This window comes from Setaria italica, chromosome V (genome assembly GCF_000263155.2).
Source record: "Setaria italica strain Yugu1 chromosome V, Setaria_italica_v2.0, whole genome shotgun sequence".
Classification (NCBI taxonomy): Eukaryota; Viridiplantae; Streptophyta; class Magnoliopsida; order Poales; family Poaceae; genus Setaria; species Setaria italica.
This window is the reverse complement of record NC_028454.1, coordinates 37,220,716-37,237,525: the sequence shown is the minus strand read 5'-3', so window position 1 is coordinate 37,237,525 and position 16,810 is coordinate 37,220,716. Positions and strand designations below refer to the sequence as shown.

The window sequence follows — 16,810 nt, the reverse complement described above, 5'->3', positions numbered from 1 at the left end:
ACGCAGATTCAGTATTGCTGTAACTGTAAGATAAATTTTGCCTGACAACAAATGCAAGAAGAATGAAGAACTGTGAAGTTTCTCGTTTCAAAAAAAAAGGCTCTCAAGTTTCGTACATGACAGACTGAACAATAGCATTAAAACAAACAAGAATTTCACAGATCAAGCAAATGGTCGTGAGGAAAATGGCTGTGAAGAAGAGTTATTAGTACTCTTGACCAGATGGATGAATCAACGCTGCAGCATTGCCGGAGAACATTCAGTTTGTACACGGCAATTGTGCAAGAAGAGACCTTTGTTGCCGAAGTGAGTACACTCTTTCGACAATGCGGCTACTTCCCTTCTCGGTGCTTTGTCGCCGCTGTTAGTGTTTTGTACCGTGTTCAAGCCTGTTACAGGCTCGCCTAACCTGCTGAACTGCCTTCCTCAAGGGAAAAGGCATCCAGACATCTGCACTTGGGCACACCATTCATCTCATTTGCCGTTGATTTTCTGATTTTCTCATCTACTCATTTCAGTCCAGTTTTAGTATTCAACAAACGAAATTCAATTACATTGAACTTGCCAATATTAGGAGATCTGACCAAACAAGAAAGAAGATGACAGTAGAAAGAAAATCAAGAGCTATCCAGATTACCAGAGATGTAATGCTTCAAAAATGATTTACATGAAAGACTGAAAGTTCAGTTTTCCTGACGACTTTACCACAATTTGCACAGTAAAACAAATCCAAATTAAAGTACAAAGAATCAATGCACATGTCAATGGGAAAAAAGAATCATAAGAAGAAGCAGAAAAAGAAGAAAACATCCACAGAATCTGAAAAAAAGGAATCATGATGCAATGTTCCCTCCAGGTTAATAATGATAAGGCGGACTGCACAGCTGACACGGGACAGGCATGGGTGAGCTAGCTCATGAGCTCTTTCTCCGCGCGCACCGGGGGCGGCGGCCCGTGTTCAGAAGCGGCAGAGCCGGCTGACATCTTGAGGCTCTGCTGCTCGTAGACCTGCCGCAGCCTCTCGATCTCCTTCCTCAACGCCTCTTGATGAGCTGAAAAAAAAGTTTCTTCAGTCATGAGTGATGCTCGTTGAAGCATGATGAGATAACCCCCATAACGCCTCACTCTCAGTGGTTATGCATTATCAGCTCTCTGTGAATTATGAACTAGCACTGCTAGTTAAACTATACTTACTGCCTAGATAACCCAAGCAAAGCATTGCACTCACCATCCTTGAAGATCTTGTCCTGTGCAAGAGCTGCGATCCGCTGCTTGAGGTGGCTGTTGCCGACGGTCAGTATCGTCCGCTGCTGATCCAGAAATGCCACCCGAGGAGACAGCACGGACACCTCGTTCTGCAGAGCAATTCAACGATCGATTCACAAACTAGCAGAAGCAGAGCAAGCAAGCAACTCCGAGGAAAACTTCAGACACGCATCGTAGCTGCTGTCGAGAAAAGATCGTTCAATTTCATGGATGCTGAATTTTCCCCTCTGACAGTTTTCAGATTTTCCCTACTGCAGGTGTAGCTTAACTGCTTAAGACGTAATCAAGGTGAATCCAGTTGTTTGGAACAACCTGCCGATCATACGGCGACGGCAAAGCTAACAGAACCGGACAACACTCAGGAACCTCTGATCTGTACCTAGCTTGCGCCATGTGCAGCAATGAATAAACAAAGAAAAGCTCGACCCCATCGCTATTTCATACGCATTGTTCAAGCATACTAGCCTGAATTGTTAAATGCGACTAGTAGCTAGTAAATACTGCAACTAACTAATACCGTTTGCGTGAGACACTCGGTAACCAAGGAACCAGATCCTGCGCGACGGCAAGGAGGCAAAGGCAAGGCTCGTGTTCTAATTCTACGGTTCTACCTACCAGCTCGATCGATCCGTGCACACGCGAGTCGATCCAGCACTCACTCACGCGCGCAGGGGTCAGGGACCACCGCAGCCATGCAGGGGCATGTGCACTTGGATCATGGCGCTACGTGGGGTTGGTACCCGGGGGCGAGAGGGTAAAGAAGGCATCGGCGTGCATGCACGGGAGGGAGGAGGGAGGGAGCGTTCCATGATCCGCCCCCCGGGTGCACGCCAAGGCCGGCACGGCCTCCACACGCACATGGGCTCATCACTTGCGACGCTGTTGCTATTGCTGGACAGCCTGTGCCGCCGATCTATCTATCTATCTACCTTGCCTGCTGGCCTGGCTATGCATGTGCTGAAATGACACAGGTAGTCGCCTCCCAACTCCCAAGTTAACGTGTGTCCGTGAATTGTGACATCGTGTGATAGACAATAGGCGCGGGTGCATCAAAGCTCCATACTGCGTTGTGCAGAGAAGGGAACAAAATTTTTTTTAATCATGAAATTCAGCTCTTCCTTCATGTAAAGAAAAAAGGTTTCAGGGCGCCATGCCGCCATTGTGTTCCTGAGCATGCATGCAAACGCATCATGCACGTCGCGTCTAAATCGATCGAGTGCGTTTGCGCATGTAATTTCCTGCGCAATTTTGCTATTGCGGCCATGTGCAGTGCTTTCCACGCTTGCACTAGTTTTGTACGCTGCTCTTCGCATCAAGTCAGGACAGAATGTAGGCAAGATCTATAGGGATCGGTGAAGCATGTCAATTTTACTACCAAGTTCCGGTCCCATTCCTAGCTAGTATAACTGATCGACAGATCGAGGTCCATTTCGAGTAACTGGCGAGTATCTTACGATTCACATGCGGCAGGTGGCAGCTTTTGACTAATGCATTTCGATATGAGATTAGCTTGACTATGTCTACGCTAGCTCTAAAGCTAGCACTATATTCTAGTGCATTTTGTGGTACAACTGCTTCGTTTATGATTGTGCAAGAATCGCAGAAATTGTGTATATTGATGTGATTCTGTATACCTGCAGGGTTGTGACGCTGCGCTCGAGCTCGGAGATGTACTGCAGCTTCCTCACCCGCGACCTCTGAGCCGACTGCCGATTGGCCAGGATCCTAGCAGCATCGCCGGGCAAGCGTTTCGATCGATCAGGCCACAGATCAAGCTGGGTTTGCTTGCAGAATGCATGGTTGTTCGCGCACAGGGCTCACCTCTTCACCCTCTTGGGGTCCCGGATCAGCTCCGTGGAGGCGGCGGCGGCCTGCCCCGTCGCCAGCGCCTGCGCGTCCGAGGCTTCGTTCCGCTCGTCATCGCAGCCATTGCTGCCGCCGCCCGCCGGAGCACCGCCGCCACGCTTTTCGCCGTCGCTGTCGCTGCTGCCGCCGTTGTCGGACCCCGGCGCGGACGACGACACGCCGCCGCCGGCCTCGTCGGGGAACATGGACATGAGCTGATCGTCGTCGAGGCGGTCGAACTCGCCCGCCGCGCCGTCCGCGGGCGCCACCTCGACGAAGGCCACCGAGTCGCTGAGCGACCTCCGGTGCGCGCCCCGCCGCGACGCCGCGAACTCGGCGAAGTCGTCAGCCCACGCCGCCGCCCCGTGGTGGCCCCCCTCCGGCCAGTGGTGCACCGCGGCCGGGATCCGGGGTGGCAGCTGCGCCATGCGTGCTGCGCGCGACACGGCCGCCGCCGCCTGATCCGCAGACGACGACCCCGCGCTAGCTAGTTCGCTCGCAATGAGCACGCCGGCCAGTGAATTCCCAGCTCCGGTATTAGCTTACGCCGCCGCCAGTGCGCGCTCGCTCTTCGGCTCTTGCGATGGGCGCCGGCGCCTGGAGTTTTGTTTTATAGTGGTGCAGTGGCTAGCAGCTAGCTACCCCCCCCCCCCCCCCCCCCCCCCCCCACACACACACACACACCACCGTCCTGGCCCCCCCGGGTAGCTTGTGCCGGGGCGAGGGGATGGAGACGGGTGGGAATTGGAATTGGAGGGTCACATGGGACGAGACTTTTGGAACATGAGGACAGCCTGCGCCAGCTAGCTCTCCGGCCTCCGGCTCCTCCTCTCCTCTAGCTAGCGAGCGATGGGAGGGGATCCATAGCCTTCTACGCGTAGCGCGGGCGGGCGGGAAGGCGTTGGTGGGGGTCGGCGGGTTCAAGTGGCAGTGAAAGCCGAAAAGGGGCAGGCGCCGAGGCAGTTATGTAGGTGGGCAGGGAATCCCCCGTCCACGTGCCGCTGTCCGCCCGCCGCACCCGGATCCCTGCGCCCGCCCGGCGGCGGATCCGCGGGCGGGCGCGGCGAGACCGGTCGAGGCCTCGAGGGCGCTTGAAATGGATGGTCTGGCCGTCGTTGTCGCCCGGAAACGGCCGCGTCCCGCTCCCTGCCGCGCCAACGGCCGCGGTGCTCGGCACGGGACAGGGGGATCGCGATGCCGCCGGCACGTACTTGAGACCGGGCGATTAATAGGCGTCTCCTCGGGGACGATTAGGCGATTCAGGGAGAGTGATCGATTTGATTGCACGTCGTTGTTGATCACATGCCGGGACACGTGCTTCGTTTTCATTCAGGGCGTCACGAGACAGGGTCCGCGCGCCGTGGACCACGTACCAATGGACGATAGAGTGATGATCTGCTTGATTTGTTTGGTGGCAGCGACTGGTGAGCAGCCCGGGGTCGCCGAGATGCCTTGCAGGTAGAAGAAGTCGCCGAGATGCATGGTCGCCGAGGTTGGGAGGGCGGCGCCGCGCGTGGCGCGCTCGCGTCGTGTCCTTCTGGTTCGTGCTGGTGCTGCGGGTTGCGCGCGGCGGCGCGGATGGACCGTGTCAGAGATCGACGGAATAAACAACGAAACGGACCGTCTCGTGGGCAGCTTTCAGCTTTGCGCCGGAAAGAAACCACTGCGCTACGCGCGTATCTTCTCGTCAGACAGGAGCATGTTTGCAAATCCCCTCGGGATCAGAGATCTAACCGCGTCCGCGTAATTCCTTTCTTGCCTGCTCGGGAATCTTCTGCGCATCAAGCTACTACGTCGAGATAAATTGGTCTCAGAAGTCTGAAGGTCTTTGGGTACGGGTGCTGTGCTGCATAAGTGACAGTAATTTTTAGCTTTGGCACATGGCTTGCGCTGATAAAATGCGAAAAACGAAACGACAGAAGTATTGCCGACGAAGGCCCACCGGGGTGCTGCCCTAAAAAAAGGCCCAGGGTCTGTCTTCATGCAACTCTTTTATTGACCAAATCGGACGTAAATCGGCCTGATAACAGATACGGACGGGCCATGGTAGCAGTCCATGCGCCCATGCCACACCTGCATCGACAAAAGCCCCCGCGGGCCGATTTTATCCTGCCGTGCTACCTCTTCTTTTTTTTTTCCCTCGTGCCCATTTTTTCCCTTGCAGGTTTCTTTCCACATACCACACTCGGCTTTGAGCCCTTGATAGCATATTCCCATAGAGAACTAGTAGTACTATATAATTTTGTGAAAACCTGTTTATGGGCGGATTTTGTGAAGCATTAGAGAACGAATAAACTTCTTCCTACTCTATCTTCACCATTTCTTCCTCCTTTTCCTCTCTTCTCCTCTTCTGGTTCCAATGGAAGTCTTTAGCAGCAGGGGATTAGAGCCCCCTTTAGAGTCGCCCTTGACATCTAGCAACCATCTCAAGGAGAGCGTTATACAGAGTGCATCAAAAGCTTACATAGTTACATCACTCGTGTGGGATGATCGAGTATCTTTAAAAAATCAGACAATGTTCGAGCGACTTGCTTCCGTACGTGGAGCCAACGAGTGAAGGTGCAGTATATTTGGAAAAAATTGCTCGCGGATATGCAAAGTGTTACGATCCTGAGAACTGCATGTCAGCTCGAATATTGATAGTACAACTGGAAAAATTTCCGAAGGTAGCAAAAGTTATTGGTGGGGATGATCATCAGAGTAGGGTTCAGCTATAACTTTAGATCCTAAAGAAGGTGGTTGTTTTACTTTGTGGTGTTTGTTTTTCTCATGTGCAGGTGAACACGTCCGAAGGTCTCTAGTCGAAGCTCAAGGAGGAAGCAATGGTCTAGGGGCGAGCCAAAGGTCAACCTCTCATGGGCCAAGCTCTAAGCAGAGATGACCGATAATGAAGGGCGTACATGACGTCTAATCAAGACGATCCAAAGTCTCTCAAGAAGGTCCCCCCGGGCGCGGCATGAATAGCATGATTCAGAAGAGAGAGCAAGTAGTGCACCTGATCTTGATCTTCGAGTAAAACATATAGAATGCAATAGATAAACACGATAAAAAAGGAAAGGGAAAGTTCTTCCTCCCTCCTATGAATAAGGCTCCACGCCTATGGAACATAAGCTGATATTTTTAGTAGCACAAGGCTTTTACAATGATTAAGTTCTTATCTAATTAATTAGGTCTACCTTCGATAATGTCTGGTTTTGTTTCACCCCGAAACCAAACGCAAAGTGAAGCTGGTTTGTTGGTGGATATCATGAAAAGTGCTCAGTGCTGCTAGATAGTACTCTGCTGTAAGGAACCGCCTTCACTACATCATTTATTCCGCTATCTTGAGGACAAGAGTATTGTTTTCTAGAGTTTCACTGTAAGGAACTGCCTTCACTATATCATTTATTCCGCTATCTTGAGGACGAAAGAGAATAATTTCAAAATGACAACTGGTGCCCTTTAGCTTTTGACTCGGAATCGATGAAAACCAGGTGGCCAGTTGGCTGGACCGAGTCGGGGTTGCACACTAGTCTATCTAGGTCACGCTGACATGTTGACTCCAGTGCGCTGTTGGGCACCGCTGGTGCCGCCTCCTCCTCGATGAGAAGCTAATGATGGAAGATGGTACCCCCGCCGAGCTGTTACAGTGTCGAAGCATCAGACCTTGAAAGCAGTGAGCTTGAAATGGGTGCCAAAAAGGGTATTCGATTCCAATGGGTTAGATACTATGCGATCAATTAAGTATGATTCTTTTAGATTTCTATGGTATATTTGCTTGGTATTGTCGATTTGTGTTGTAGGATGGTATAAAATTTGAATGGCTTCTAAGGGGGAAAAGATTAGCCAATAGACCTATTTGGTTATATCATGTTTCAGCCGTTGCGCAGTTCGATAAACTGCACCTGATGCAGCCAAAAAGAATTCTCTGCTCTTTTGCTCATGCCGATACCGCAGCCCTTAGACATGGTCCTAAATAAGACCAATATGGATGCCGTAGCCCTGAGACGTGGTTCTGAATAAGGCCAACGCCGATGTCGCAGCCCTCGGATGTGGTCCCAAATAAGATCAACACCGATGCCGCGTCTCTTAGATGTGATCCTAAACAAGACCAAACGTTACAACTCTTTTATCGATGCCAATACCATAATCCTTATATGTGGTTCCAAAAGATCAATGCGGATGCCGCAGCTATGAGATGATCAATACCGATACCTCAGCCCTCACGTGTGGCTCCGAATAAGACCAACGTCAATGTTGCAACCCTCAATGGTCCCGAATAAGACCAACGTTGATGCCACAACCTTGAGACATGAATGCCGCAACTCTTTACTGTTGCCGATGCTGCAACCTTAGACGTGATCCCAAATAAGATCAACACCGATTTTACGTGGTTCCAAACAAGATGAACGCCGATGCCACATCCCGAACAAGACCAACACCGATGCCGCAGGCCTTAGACGTGGTCCCAAACAAAACCGACGTCATGTGATTTGTCTACCTCTAATAAAGTAGTCGATATTTATATGATTTTGTCGATGAATAACAAGTGGAAATATTTTTATGCGCGGAAAATGTGATTCAATGAAGCGTCAATACCATCAATACCTTGCATCACCAGCTCTCATTACTCGTGTTGTCGTGCAGTTCGTGTGGGATGAACGAGTGAAAGCGCTGTAAATTGGGTAATTTTGGTCTCGGACGCTCTAGAAACGTGGTATTAGCCACGGGACATCACTCATTCTCCTCTTTGCTGGAAAACACTCGTCCTTTGCGTCGATTTGCCACAGAGCACTACAGGCAATAAAATATCTATTTGTGAACTAAGGGAGTGCAAAATGTCAATTTTGTCCCTGTAAAAATGGGGTCGACAGATTATTTTTTTCCTTATCTGTCAACCCCTTTCCTCCGCTGCTCTAGCCTTTCCAACGAACCGCCTGGCTCTTCGTCCTGGCTTCCGAGTCAGCCTGGGGGGAATCGGCGCACGCGCACCAGAGGCTGCCGCACTGCCGCGCCGTCGACGAACAGGTGCTCCAGGAGCGCCGCGGTCCACCGGTCGGCGGCGTCTCCCATGACACAGCAGGCCAAAAAGTCCTTGGTCTCTGCTGATAGCTAGAACGGCACCTCCACACGCGGCACAGCGTCCGTGTATCCGACGTTGTCCATGTCGCGCACTCGAAGACGCTCACCACGAACGCGTCGAATGCCGCCGCAGACCTCGGCTCTCCAATGGCCGCATGCCGCATGCCACGACGCGCAGCTCAAGGAGCCGTTCCGCCCCTGCCAACAGAACCCCACCGAAGAAGGCCTTGTTTAGTTGAGGGCCAAATTTGACTTTGTACAGTAATTGGGCCACCTTTTTGCACTTTGGAACTAAACGGGCTGGCAAACTTCGGTCCAAATTCGGCCTTTTGGATGGCCCGAATTCGGCCCCCGCCGACCCCACCTGATCCATTCCAGCGCCACAGCACCGGTCGCACTCTGAACCCTAGCACCACCGCAGTCGCTCTCTCTCCCCCTGCGCCGCTCTCCCTCTTCCCCGCCACTCTCCCTCTCCTCCGCCGCTCTCTCCAACCCTGCGCCGCTCTCCCTCTCCCCCGCCGCTCTCTCTCCCCCTGCGCCGCTCTCCCTCTCCCCCGCCGCTCCTCTCGCCGCCTCCGCTCGAATCGAGCTTTCCAGCACCAGATCCAGGATCTAGTCGGTCCGATCCACCGCGTCCGGTACCGGATCCACCGTGGTTGACCCCATCGGCGGCGATGGACGACTTCAACCGTGAAGGGAACGGCGCAGAGTTCAACGCCGGTGGATCCAGCAACCCCGCGGGCTGCAACGCCGGCGGATACGGCAATGCTTCGGGGTTCGACTTCGGCAACGTCTCCGACTACAACGACGGCCACCGCACAAGGAACTTGTTCTCTCTGGCGCCGCCGGGCTCAGGATCCGGTGCCTACAACCCCTACACCTTCGTGCCGCATCATAACTCGTCGTCCACCTTGCCCACCCCAAGCCAGCTGGGTATGTCCGGCCTCAACCTCAATGCAAGCTCCGGTTGGCCGCACATCAATGACTACGAAGGGATCCTTCGCTCTACCGACCAAGCGGGAGGAGGCGGCAGCAGCCGGGGGGGCCCTCCCGTCCGAGAGCCTTCCGGCATCGGTGGTCAGGCCGCGGCTCCCTTGCCTCGTCAGCGGCGACCTACATCCAGGGTGCACGGTTCTCGTCGTCGCGGCGCGGCTCAAGCACTGGACGCCGACAACAATCCAGTACATTTCGCTTCACATATTTACATCCAAGATCTGCCCTTGCGTACGCTTACATTATTCCCTGGTATGTTGATTGTTTCGGTTAGTCATGCTTATTGTCATTACTCATTCATGCATTGCTTGTTCAATTAAATTGTGCATAGAATGAGCCAAGCAGGGCCAAGTGGACCAAAGAGGATACTCAGGCTTTTTGTGAGATTTACTGCCAACAAATTGATTTGGGTAACTGCAAGAATGGCAACATGAGCAAGTGGGGCTGGAAAGAGATGCAGGATAAGTTTCTAGCTACGTCTGGCAAGTTCCGTAACAGAGCAGTTTGGTTATAAGTACAGACAGTTAAAATTGCTTTGGCAGTTCATCGAAAATCTTCGGACGAAGTGCACAGGCTTGGGGCACAGACCAGATGGCTCTGTGGTTGCTAGTGATAAGTGGTGGCAGGACCATTGCAAGGTTCATGATCTTTGAACACTTCATTTTGTACTCGTTGTCTTTCTCTACTAGCTTCTGACTGTATGTGTGTTGTTATTTGCAATGTAGGGGAAGCAAGACTGGTATGATCTGAAGGATGGATGGCTAGAATACATTGATGAACTGGACCGCATGTTCTGTGGAGTTGCAGTGATGGAAGAAACCTACTTTGTTCCTGGGGTCAGCCGCCAAATTAACTTCATTAGTAGTGACGAAGAAGAAGATGAAGATGCTGACTGTGGCACCCCTCAGAGCTGTGCGACCCCAGTCAGCAGTGGAAGCAAGAGGAGCTCCAACAGCATCCGCAGCACAGCAACAAGCCCCAACAAGAAGACCAAGGGCGCAGCTGTTCGGAACATGAATAGCAACATGACAAGGTTCAACTCCAGTTATGATCATAGGACATCAGTGATCGAAAGGGCGTATTTGGATAAGAAGAAGGAGGTTGAAGAAGAAAAGGAGAAGAAGAAACAACAACAAGATGCTAGGAAACAAGCATAGAAACTAGTTACAGATTCGGTGATAGAGCTTGGAGTGCACCTGATGGAAGGACAACTCTAGAATGGTGTGGTCAAGATATGCATGCATGACGATCTACGCAATATCTTTCTGTGCACACCTGTTGAAGCAAGACTCTCCATGATCAAGCAATATGCCACTACGGTATAAAACCATACCCTACCATCCATGCATCACACCTAGATGTGACTTTTGTTGGCATGATGGCCTATGTCTTTTATGTGTGCTTGTCATGACGTGTAGTTAAATTAAATTGTGTTGGTTATTATTTATGTTGTGATGACGAACATATGATGAACTATGTTAGGAAGCGCTAAATTACAAGCATGGTTGTTGAATTTAGTTACGTTGCTTATTATTTGTTAAACTGACTGCCTCTGTGTGAGATCAATGGATGTTTGAATGGAGGTAGTAGGCTTTAGTACTGCGGCTACCAAATGAATTCTACTTACTGTTTCTGTGTTTTTTTTGCAATGGGCAGGATGTTCAAGCTCATGTTGGTGCACAAGTTGAAGCTCCAGTGGAAGAGGTGGACGCGCAGGACGACTGGTGGGAAGAATTCTGAAAAATGCTGGTAGAAGACGATGATGAAGCACCATTTATCTATGGTACGTATGGCTATGCTATTCATATGGACAAGTATTGCAATAGAGGACCGTATAGGAATCCAGCATTGACTGGGGAGCAATGGGTACTTAACAAGCTTGCCAATGAATCATCCTGCTACACCATATTTAGGATGACCCCACACATGTTTCATAGGCTGCATGATTTGTTGACATCTGAGTATGGACTCACAGCATCAAACAAATCTAGCACTATTGAGGCTCTAGGAATGTTCCTTTGGATATATGGGGCACCACAATCAGTTAGGCAAGCAGAGGACAGATTTGAGAGATCACTAGCCACTGTGCATAGCCTATTTTACAAAGTCCTCAGTTGTATGGTAGACCTATCTGCCGACATCATTAAACCTCGGGACCCAGACTTTAGAACAATGCATCCCAGGCTGCAAAACAATCGGTTCTACCCTGAATTCAAGGGTTGCATAGGAGCAATAGATGGCACTCACATTCCTGTGGTTGTGCCAAGTGAAAAGTTTATGCAGCACATGTGTAGGAAAGGCAAGACAACCTAGAATGTCATGGCCGCTTGTGACTTCGATATGGTCTTTACTTTTGTCCTTGCTGGGTGGCATGGTTCAGTGCATGACATGAGGGTGTTTGACGATGCAATCACAAATTACAGAGACCACTTCCTAAAGCCACCTAGAGGTACACACAACAAAACTAGGTCATTACTGTTTTCTAATTGAAGCATTGTAAACTTACAGGTACTTACTGCTGGTGTAGAGAAGTACTACTTGGTGGACTCGGGGTATGCAAATCGCACCGGCTTCCTGGCTCCTTACCGGCAGACCAAGTATCACATCCAAGACTTTCAAAACGCGCCCGAACCACAAGGTATGAAGGAGATATTCAACTTTGCACATTCATCTCTTAGAAATGTGATCGAAAGGGCATTTGGAGTGTTGAAAATGAAGTGGCGCATATTGTTGGACATCCCGGCCTATCCACAAGAAACACAGACACATATTATATGTGCATGCATGTCGTTGCACAACTTCATTAGGATTAATGGTGACTTTGATAGTCACTTTGGTATAGTGGACAACAACATAAACTATATGCCTGTTGAAGGCACTCAGGATCAGCCGGAAACAGTGCTTACGCCAGAGAGTGCGGACATGGCAAGCATGAATGCATTCCGAGACATGCTTGCTGAATATTTGTTTTCCAGGTCTTGAATACTTTGTGATTGAGGACATGTACTTGTTTATATACTTTGTGAGGATCTGTAACAATTTTCGGCGGATTTGAATCTGTAATAATTTGCGTTGCACTTGAGAATATTTTCCTTGATGTTTTGTTTTTGAAAATGCAATAAATTGTGTAGACATTAGAGTTGTTCATGCGTTTTTGCATGACAACATGGATGGGCCATGCAGCCATGCAGAATTGATGGTATTAATGATGTTAAACAGTGAATTGCAAAGTTTGTAGAGGCCAAATTTGGGACATGCAGAGTTTGGCGCAGTTGCAAAGTTAGGGTGAACAGTAAACGCAAAGTTGGGAGGTGCAAAATTGAGCAACTAAACAGGGCTGAAGTTTCTTAGTGCCCCCTCCTCCGCCGCCACAGCTCGCCCAAGGGGCCCGCCCCCCGAAGCACCGGCGAGGCCGTCATCAAGATTTAAGGAGCCGACTAAAAAGCTAAAACGGCTGATTTGTTGTGAGAGGAAAACACTGTTTGGTGGCTGATAAGCCGGCTGAATAAGCTGAAGCGAACAGGCCCATGGATTGGATCTTGAGATTTTACAAAAGGTCCTCGAGGAATACTGTAGTTATCGAACACTTCTTGTGTCTTCAATGTCTTGCATAAAAGCCCCTAAAACTACTCCACATCCACAATCCGGTCCCAGCCTTTAAATCTCACAAAATCGACCTATGTATGTCGCCGTTCTCCATCTTGTTAAAAAAATGACATGTAGACCCCAGTCAAATCCAGGACAAAGTTGGCTTCTCATACCCTTTCTTTCTCCTTTCAAACAGAATATTGGTATTTTATTGACTTAGTGTCCATTAGCAAATAGTCCCAAAAGAAAAGTGTCCACCATCAAAGACATATTTGAGTGCAGCAAAAGTCAACATTGAAGGATGTCCGTGATCAAGGTCATGTTTAGTTACCCCCAAATTTCCAACTTTGGCACTATGCAAAAAAAAGATTCCTCATCACATCAAACTTGCGGTACATGCATGGAATACTAAATGTAGACGAAATCAAAAACTAATTGCACAGTTTTGTTGTACTTTGCGAGACGAATCTTTTGAGCCTAATTAGTCAATATTTGGACAATAATTCACAAATACAAACAAAATGCTACAGTTGCGTATTTATAACAAAATGCCAATTTTACCACTTCCAAATTGGGAACTAAACAAGGCCCAAATTTAGCATTGCACCGCAACCACTGACCACCTACTAGGCTAGTGCGCAGACTACAGATAGCGTGAGTAGAAAGCCATGTAGGTCCGGTCAACTTCTCTCTCCCGTCTCATCGCCTTCCGGGTTCGTGCTACGTCTTCAGCATGTCAGAGGGAGCGTTTTTTTTTAACGGAGGAACGGACCGGTCACACCCACAAACACTCACTGACAGCCGGGTACCACCATCGCTGCCGCCCACCTGTCAGGGTGCCAGAAAGCCCCGAAATCAGTATCCCTCGGTACTCAACTCACAAGACGTACCCGCCTGTAGAATACTGTACACACTGACATGTAGATCCACAAAGGCACTGGAGCCCACTTCCAGTGAAAGAGGAGATCAAGAGCCGGGAGGCGGTGTGCCTTCCTCCCCTTCCCTTCCCACTCCCCACACCTCTTGTTCAAATCAATCAACATCCCCTGAGCCAGCGGTTCGCAGTCCGCACCTCCCCTTTGCGGAAAAAACCCTCTCCGGCAGCGCAAACCCCCGCTGCCCCATCCAAACCTAGCTCCAAGAAGCCCCATGCGGCTCCGCAGGCGTGTTGGCGACGGCGGCGGGGACCTCGGAGACGCGGCGATGCTCGGCGCCGTGGGGCTTGGGGACTTCGCGCGGCTCGTCCTCCCCGACCACCCGCCCGAGGAGCTCGGGCTCGCCGCCGCCTACGACGACGCCTCGGGCCGCATTTTGGTCTCCATCGCCGGCGCCTCCGGCGCCCCCATCTCCGCTTCCCCCGCCGATCTCGCGGGCGCCCTCGAGCTGCCGCCCGGCCCGGTTGGCCTCGCCAAGGGGGTGGACGCGGCCTTGTTCGCCACCGCCGAGGCAATCGCCGCCGTGAGTGGGTTCGTCCGCGATCGCGTGATTCTGGGAGGCGGAGGGGACGGAGGGCATGCGTCGGGTGAGGTCGCTGCGGCGCTGCGGTTGGTGGAGGAGGGCAAGGCATATGAGGTGGACTGGGGCGGTTTGGTGTGGGCGGTGGTGAAGGGGGAGGTGGTGGACGGGACGCCGCGGCGGTACGCGCCGTACCTTATCCATCTGTTGGAGCGCCAAACCCCGGGTCTTTTCGCCGATTTTGATGGGAGGTTGCCTCGTCCGAAGAGATGGAAAGGCCAGCAATGCCAGTGGGATTCTGTTGGGTTCCTTGCGTTGGAGGAGGAAGAAGATCCCTCCTTGGTTTATGGGGGGAGCCAGAACATTGGGGACTTGGAGGATATGCCAATCTTCGGTGAGGGCTCTGATGTTAAGCTTTTGGGCCATAAGATGGAGTATGATGACAGGGAAGGAGGTTGTAGCCGGAGTTCTGCTCGACGCTCTATTGAAATGGAAGATGAAGATTACAACAATGTCAATGTAGATGTTGGCCCTTTGGACACCACGTCTTATCTTCCACTGCAGTACGTCGCTTGCCAACCTCTTTCCACTCTCTCGCCTTTCCAAGCATGTATGTCAAAAATCCTAGGTTATGTCCCTGCCATGGAGAGTAGATACTTGAATTTGGAGAAGGCTTGCAGGGACACTCGGGATGAAGTAGAGTGGATTAAGAAAATGGTGATGGAAAAAGACCACTTAGTTGCAGCTACGATGAGTGATATGCAAGAGGAGCTTAGACGGAGAAGTGCTTCCATGCGTCCATACGAAGCAGACATGAATCTGATGTACCGCACGATTCAACAGTATGACAAATTACTTGAGAAGTCTTTGGCTGAACTTCAGGAAGTTGCTGGCTCAGATTCAGAGGTTCTTGGTATCTCTAGTGGGCAGAATCGTGCTTGGGTGCAGCATTATTCTAGCCAGAAGATGAGCGTGATTGATGTAACATGGTCTTTGAAGTCTTCAAAGCTTCTGAAGGAGATTACAGAAGTGGAGATGGGCATAACGAAGCTCAATCATGAAGTACAAAGACTAAAGAATTCCAGATCAATTCCAGACCTTAACAATGGCAAGTCCCAGCTATGAATTATCTGTATCTGCATTTTAGATAAATGATAACTTTCATAACTCAACTCATGCATTTTATCTGCAGGTGTGGAAGACAATGATGAGGCAGAAGCATCCCAGAGGAAGATAGAGGACAGTTCTTGTGCAAGTGAAGGATGTCATGTCAACAATACCACACTGGTGAGTTGAGGTCTTTCTTCATATGGCTGTTCAGGGGGTGAAATCAGGGGTTTACTCTTGGACTTGTCAGGTTCATGTAGATAACTGGCTATTCGATGTGAAGTGCTAGTTTTTTGGAGATAATTACCGTGTCTGCTAAATTCTTAGGCTTTGGCAAGAGCAGAAGTGCCTGTCTTTCGATAAGTTCAATCAGCAAGCTAGAGAGTCATGGAACTTTTGTTTTAGCTCGTCTAGACCAAGAAACCACCGGCTTTGCTGAGCTATTTCTTGACATTGTGCACCTCTGTACTTCTTTGCTTTTTGAGTAATCTGTTAATCATGTTTACGGCAAGTAGGACCTTTTGCTAAAATTGAAGCAATCTGACCAAGTTAAGGCAATGAAAATGGTTATACTGAAGGTGCCACTAAAATCTGAAAATATCTTTGACCATTCATGATTTAGGCAGTTCTTGATTTGTTTTGCTGATGAATATGTATTTTCGTTACTTGCATATTCGCTATAAAATTACTTGTTCTAGTTTATAGTTAATAAAAACCCCCTATGTTTCTGGATCCAATGTATGGAACTATTTGCTAGCTTACACTACTATGAAGCTTAATCGTAATTTTTCATTTTTTTGGCACTTTTAGAAAACATGATGTCACATGATATTGTGGTCCAGGGAGGAAAGCAGCTTCTTGAATTGGTAGCAAACCCTGATCAAAGGAATGACACCGGGGAGAGAATGGATCAGAATGGGGTTCAGCTCTGAAGATGAAGCATGCCATGGTGGTGCAGCCTCATAGGGAACAAGCTAGGAAAAAAAAGTTATCTGCTTGCATTTTGGTTGAATGGTAGGTTGTGTGCAACTTAGTATCGTGTGATAGTGCTGATCAGATTGCACCAATGTTTTGTCATGTGAACCTTAGATAGAGGTATAATTATACAAGGTTATCCCTAACTTATTAGTCTGTAAGAATGGTTTAACCAGTGGCATGGGTGGTGCAATGATTTGGACATCATTTAGAAGTTTCCGCATCATATTATCTACTACCTTATTAGTCTATTGAGTATTGAGAAACAATGTGCCGCCATCTACATTGGTGGGTCCTACTTTACTGTCTGAATGAAAGCAGAAATGTTTCTATTCGAGGCCGTAAATTGGTTTAGTTCAAGCATTTTTTTGTGATGAGATTTGAGATTGGAGCTTGAAGTCAGTTCTGGTTCATATTTTTCTGTAGATCGGGCTTTTCATACATATATGTTGCTTTGGTTTGCCCTGAAACGTGGGAAGCTGGCTAGGAGCGGGCCAGTTAAGAATGATCATAAATGTTC

General features: G+C 49.6%; 2 protein-coding genes across 3 annotated transcripts; one reads left to right on the top strand and one right to left on the bottom strand.

Moving 5' to 3' along the window:
* Positions 1-606: 606 nt before the first annotated feature.
* Positions 607-3,730, bottom strand: LOC101755973 (basic leucine zipper 6). The gene is made up of 4 exons (XM_004969940.3): positions 3,088-3,730; positions 2,901-2,991; positions 1,229-1,355; positions 607-1,052 (listed from the first exon to the last, which is right to left on the bottom strand). The coding sequence occupies exons 1-4, from the start codon at positions 3,537-3,539 to the stop codon at positions 910-912; spliced, it is 813 nt and encodes a 270-aa protein (XP_004969997.1). The 5' UTR covers positions 3,540-3,730; the 3' UTR covers positions 607-909.
* A 10,050-nt stretch (positions 3,731-13,780) lies between these two features.
* Positions 13,781-16,504, top strand: LOC101755567. 2 transcript variants are annotated; one of them, XM_004969939.3, is made up of 3 exons: positions 13,781-15,316; positions 15,401-15,495; positions 16,158-16,504. In XM_004969939.3, exons 1-3 carry the CDS (start codon positions 13,903-13,905, stop codon positions 16,245-16,247), a joined length of 1,599 nt encoding a protein of 532 aa, XP_004969996.1. In that variant the 5' UTR covers positions 13,781-13,902; the 3' UTR covers positions 16,248-16,504. The 2 variants fall into 2 exon arrangements, with proteins under 2 accessions (XP_004969996.1, XP_022682259.1); XM_022826524.1 differs by having other exon boundaries at positions 16,126-16,247.
* Positions 16,505-16,810: the final 306 nt, after the last annotated feature.

What these genes read in the sequence shown, in the direction of transcription:
- LOC101755973 (XM_004969940.3), bottom strand. Translation starts at nt 3,539, where the DNA reads ATGGCGCAGCTGCCACCCCGGATCCCGGCCGCGGTGCACCACTGGCCG. An exon ending in GACCCCAAGAGGGTGAAGAG is followed by an intron (nt 2,992 to 3,087) that starts GTGAGCCCTGTG and finishes CGATGCTGCTAG; the next exon opens with GATCCTGGCCAATCGGCAGT. An exon ending in GCAGCGTCACAACCCTGCAG is followed by an intron (nt 1,356 to 2,900) that starts GTATACAGAATC and finishes ATTGCTCTGCAG; the next exon opens with AACGAGGTGTCCGTGCTGTC.
- LOC101755567 (XM_004969939.3), top strand. Translation starts at nt 13,903, where the DNA reads ATGCGGCTCCGCAGGCGTGTTGGCGACGGCGGCGGGGACCTCGGAGAC. An exon ending in AATTCCAGACCTTAACAATG is followed by an intron (nt 15,317 to 15,400) that starts GCAAGTCCCAGC and finishes TTTTATCTGCAG; the next exon opens with GTGTGGAAGACAATGATGAG. An exon ending in ATGTCAACAATACCACACTG is followed by an intron (nt 15,496 to 16,157) that starts GTGAGTTGAGGT and finishes ATTGTGGTCCAG; the next exon opens with GGAGGAAAGCAGCTTCTTGA.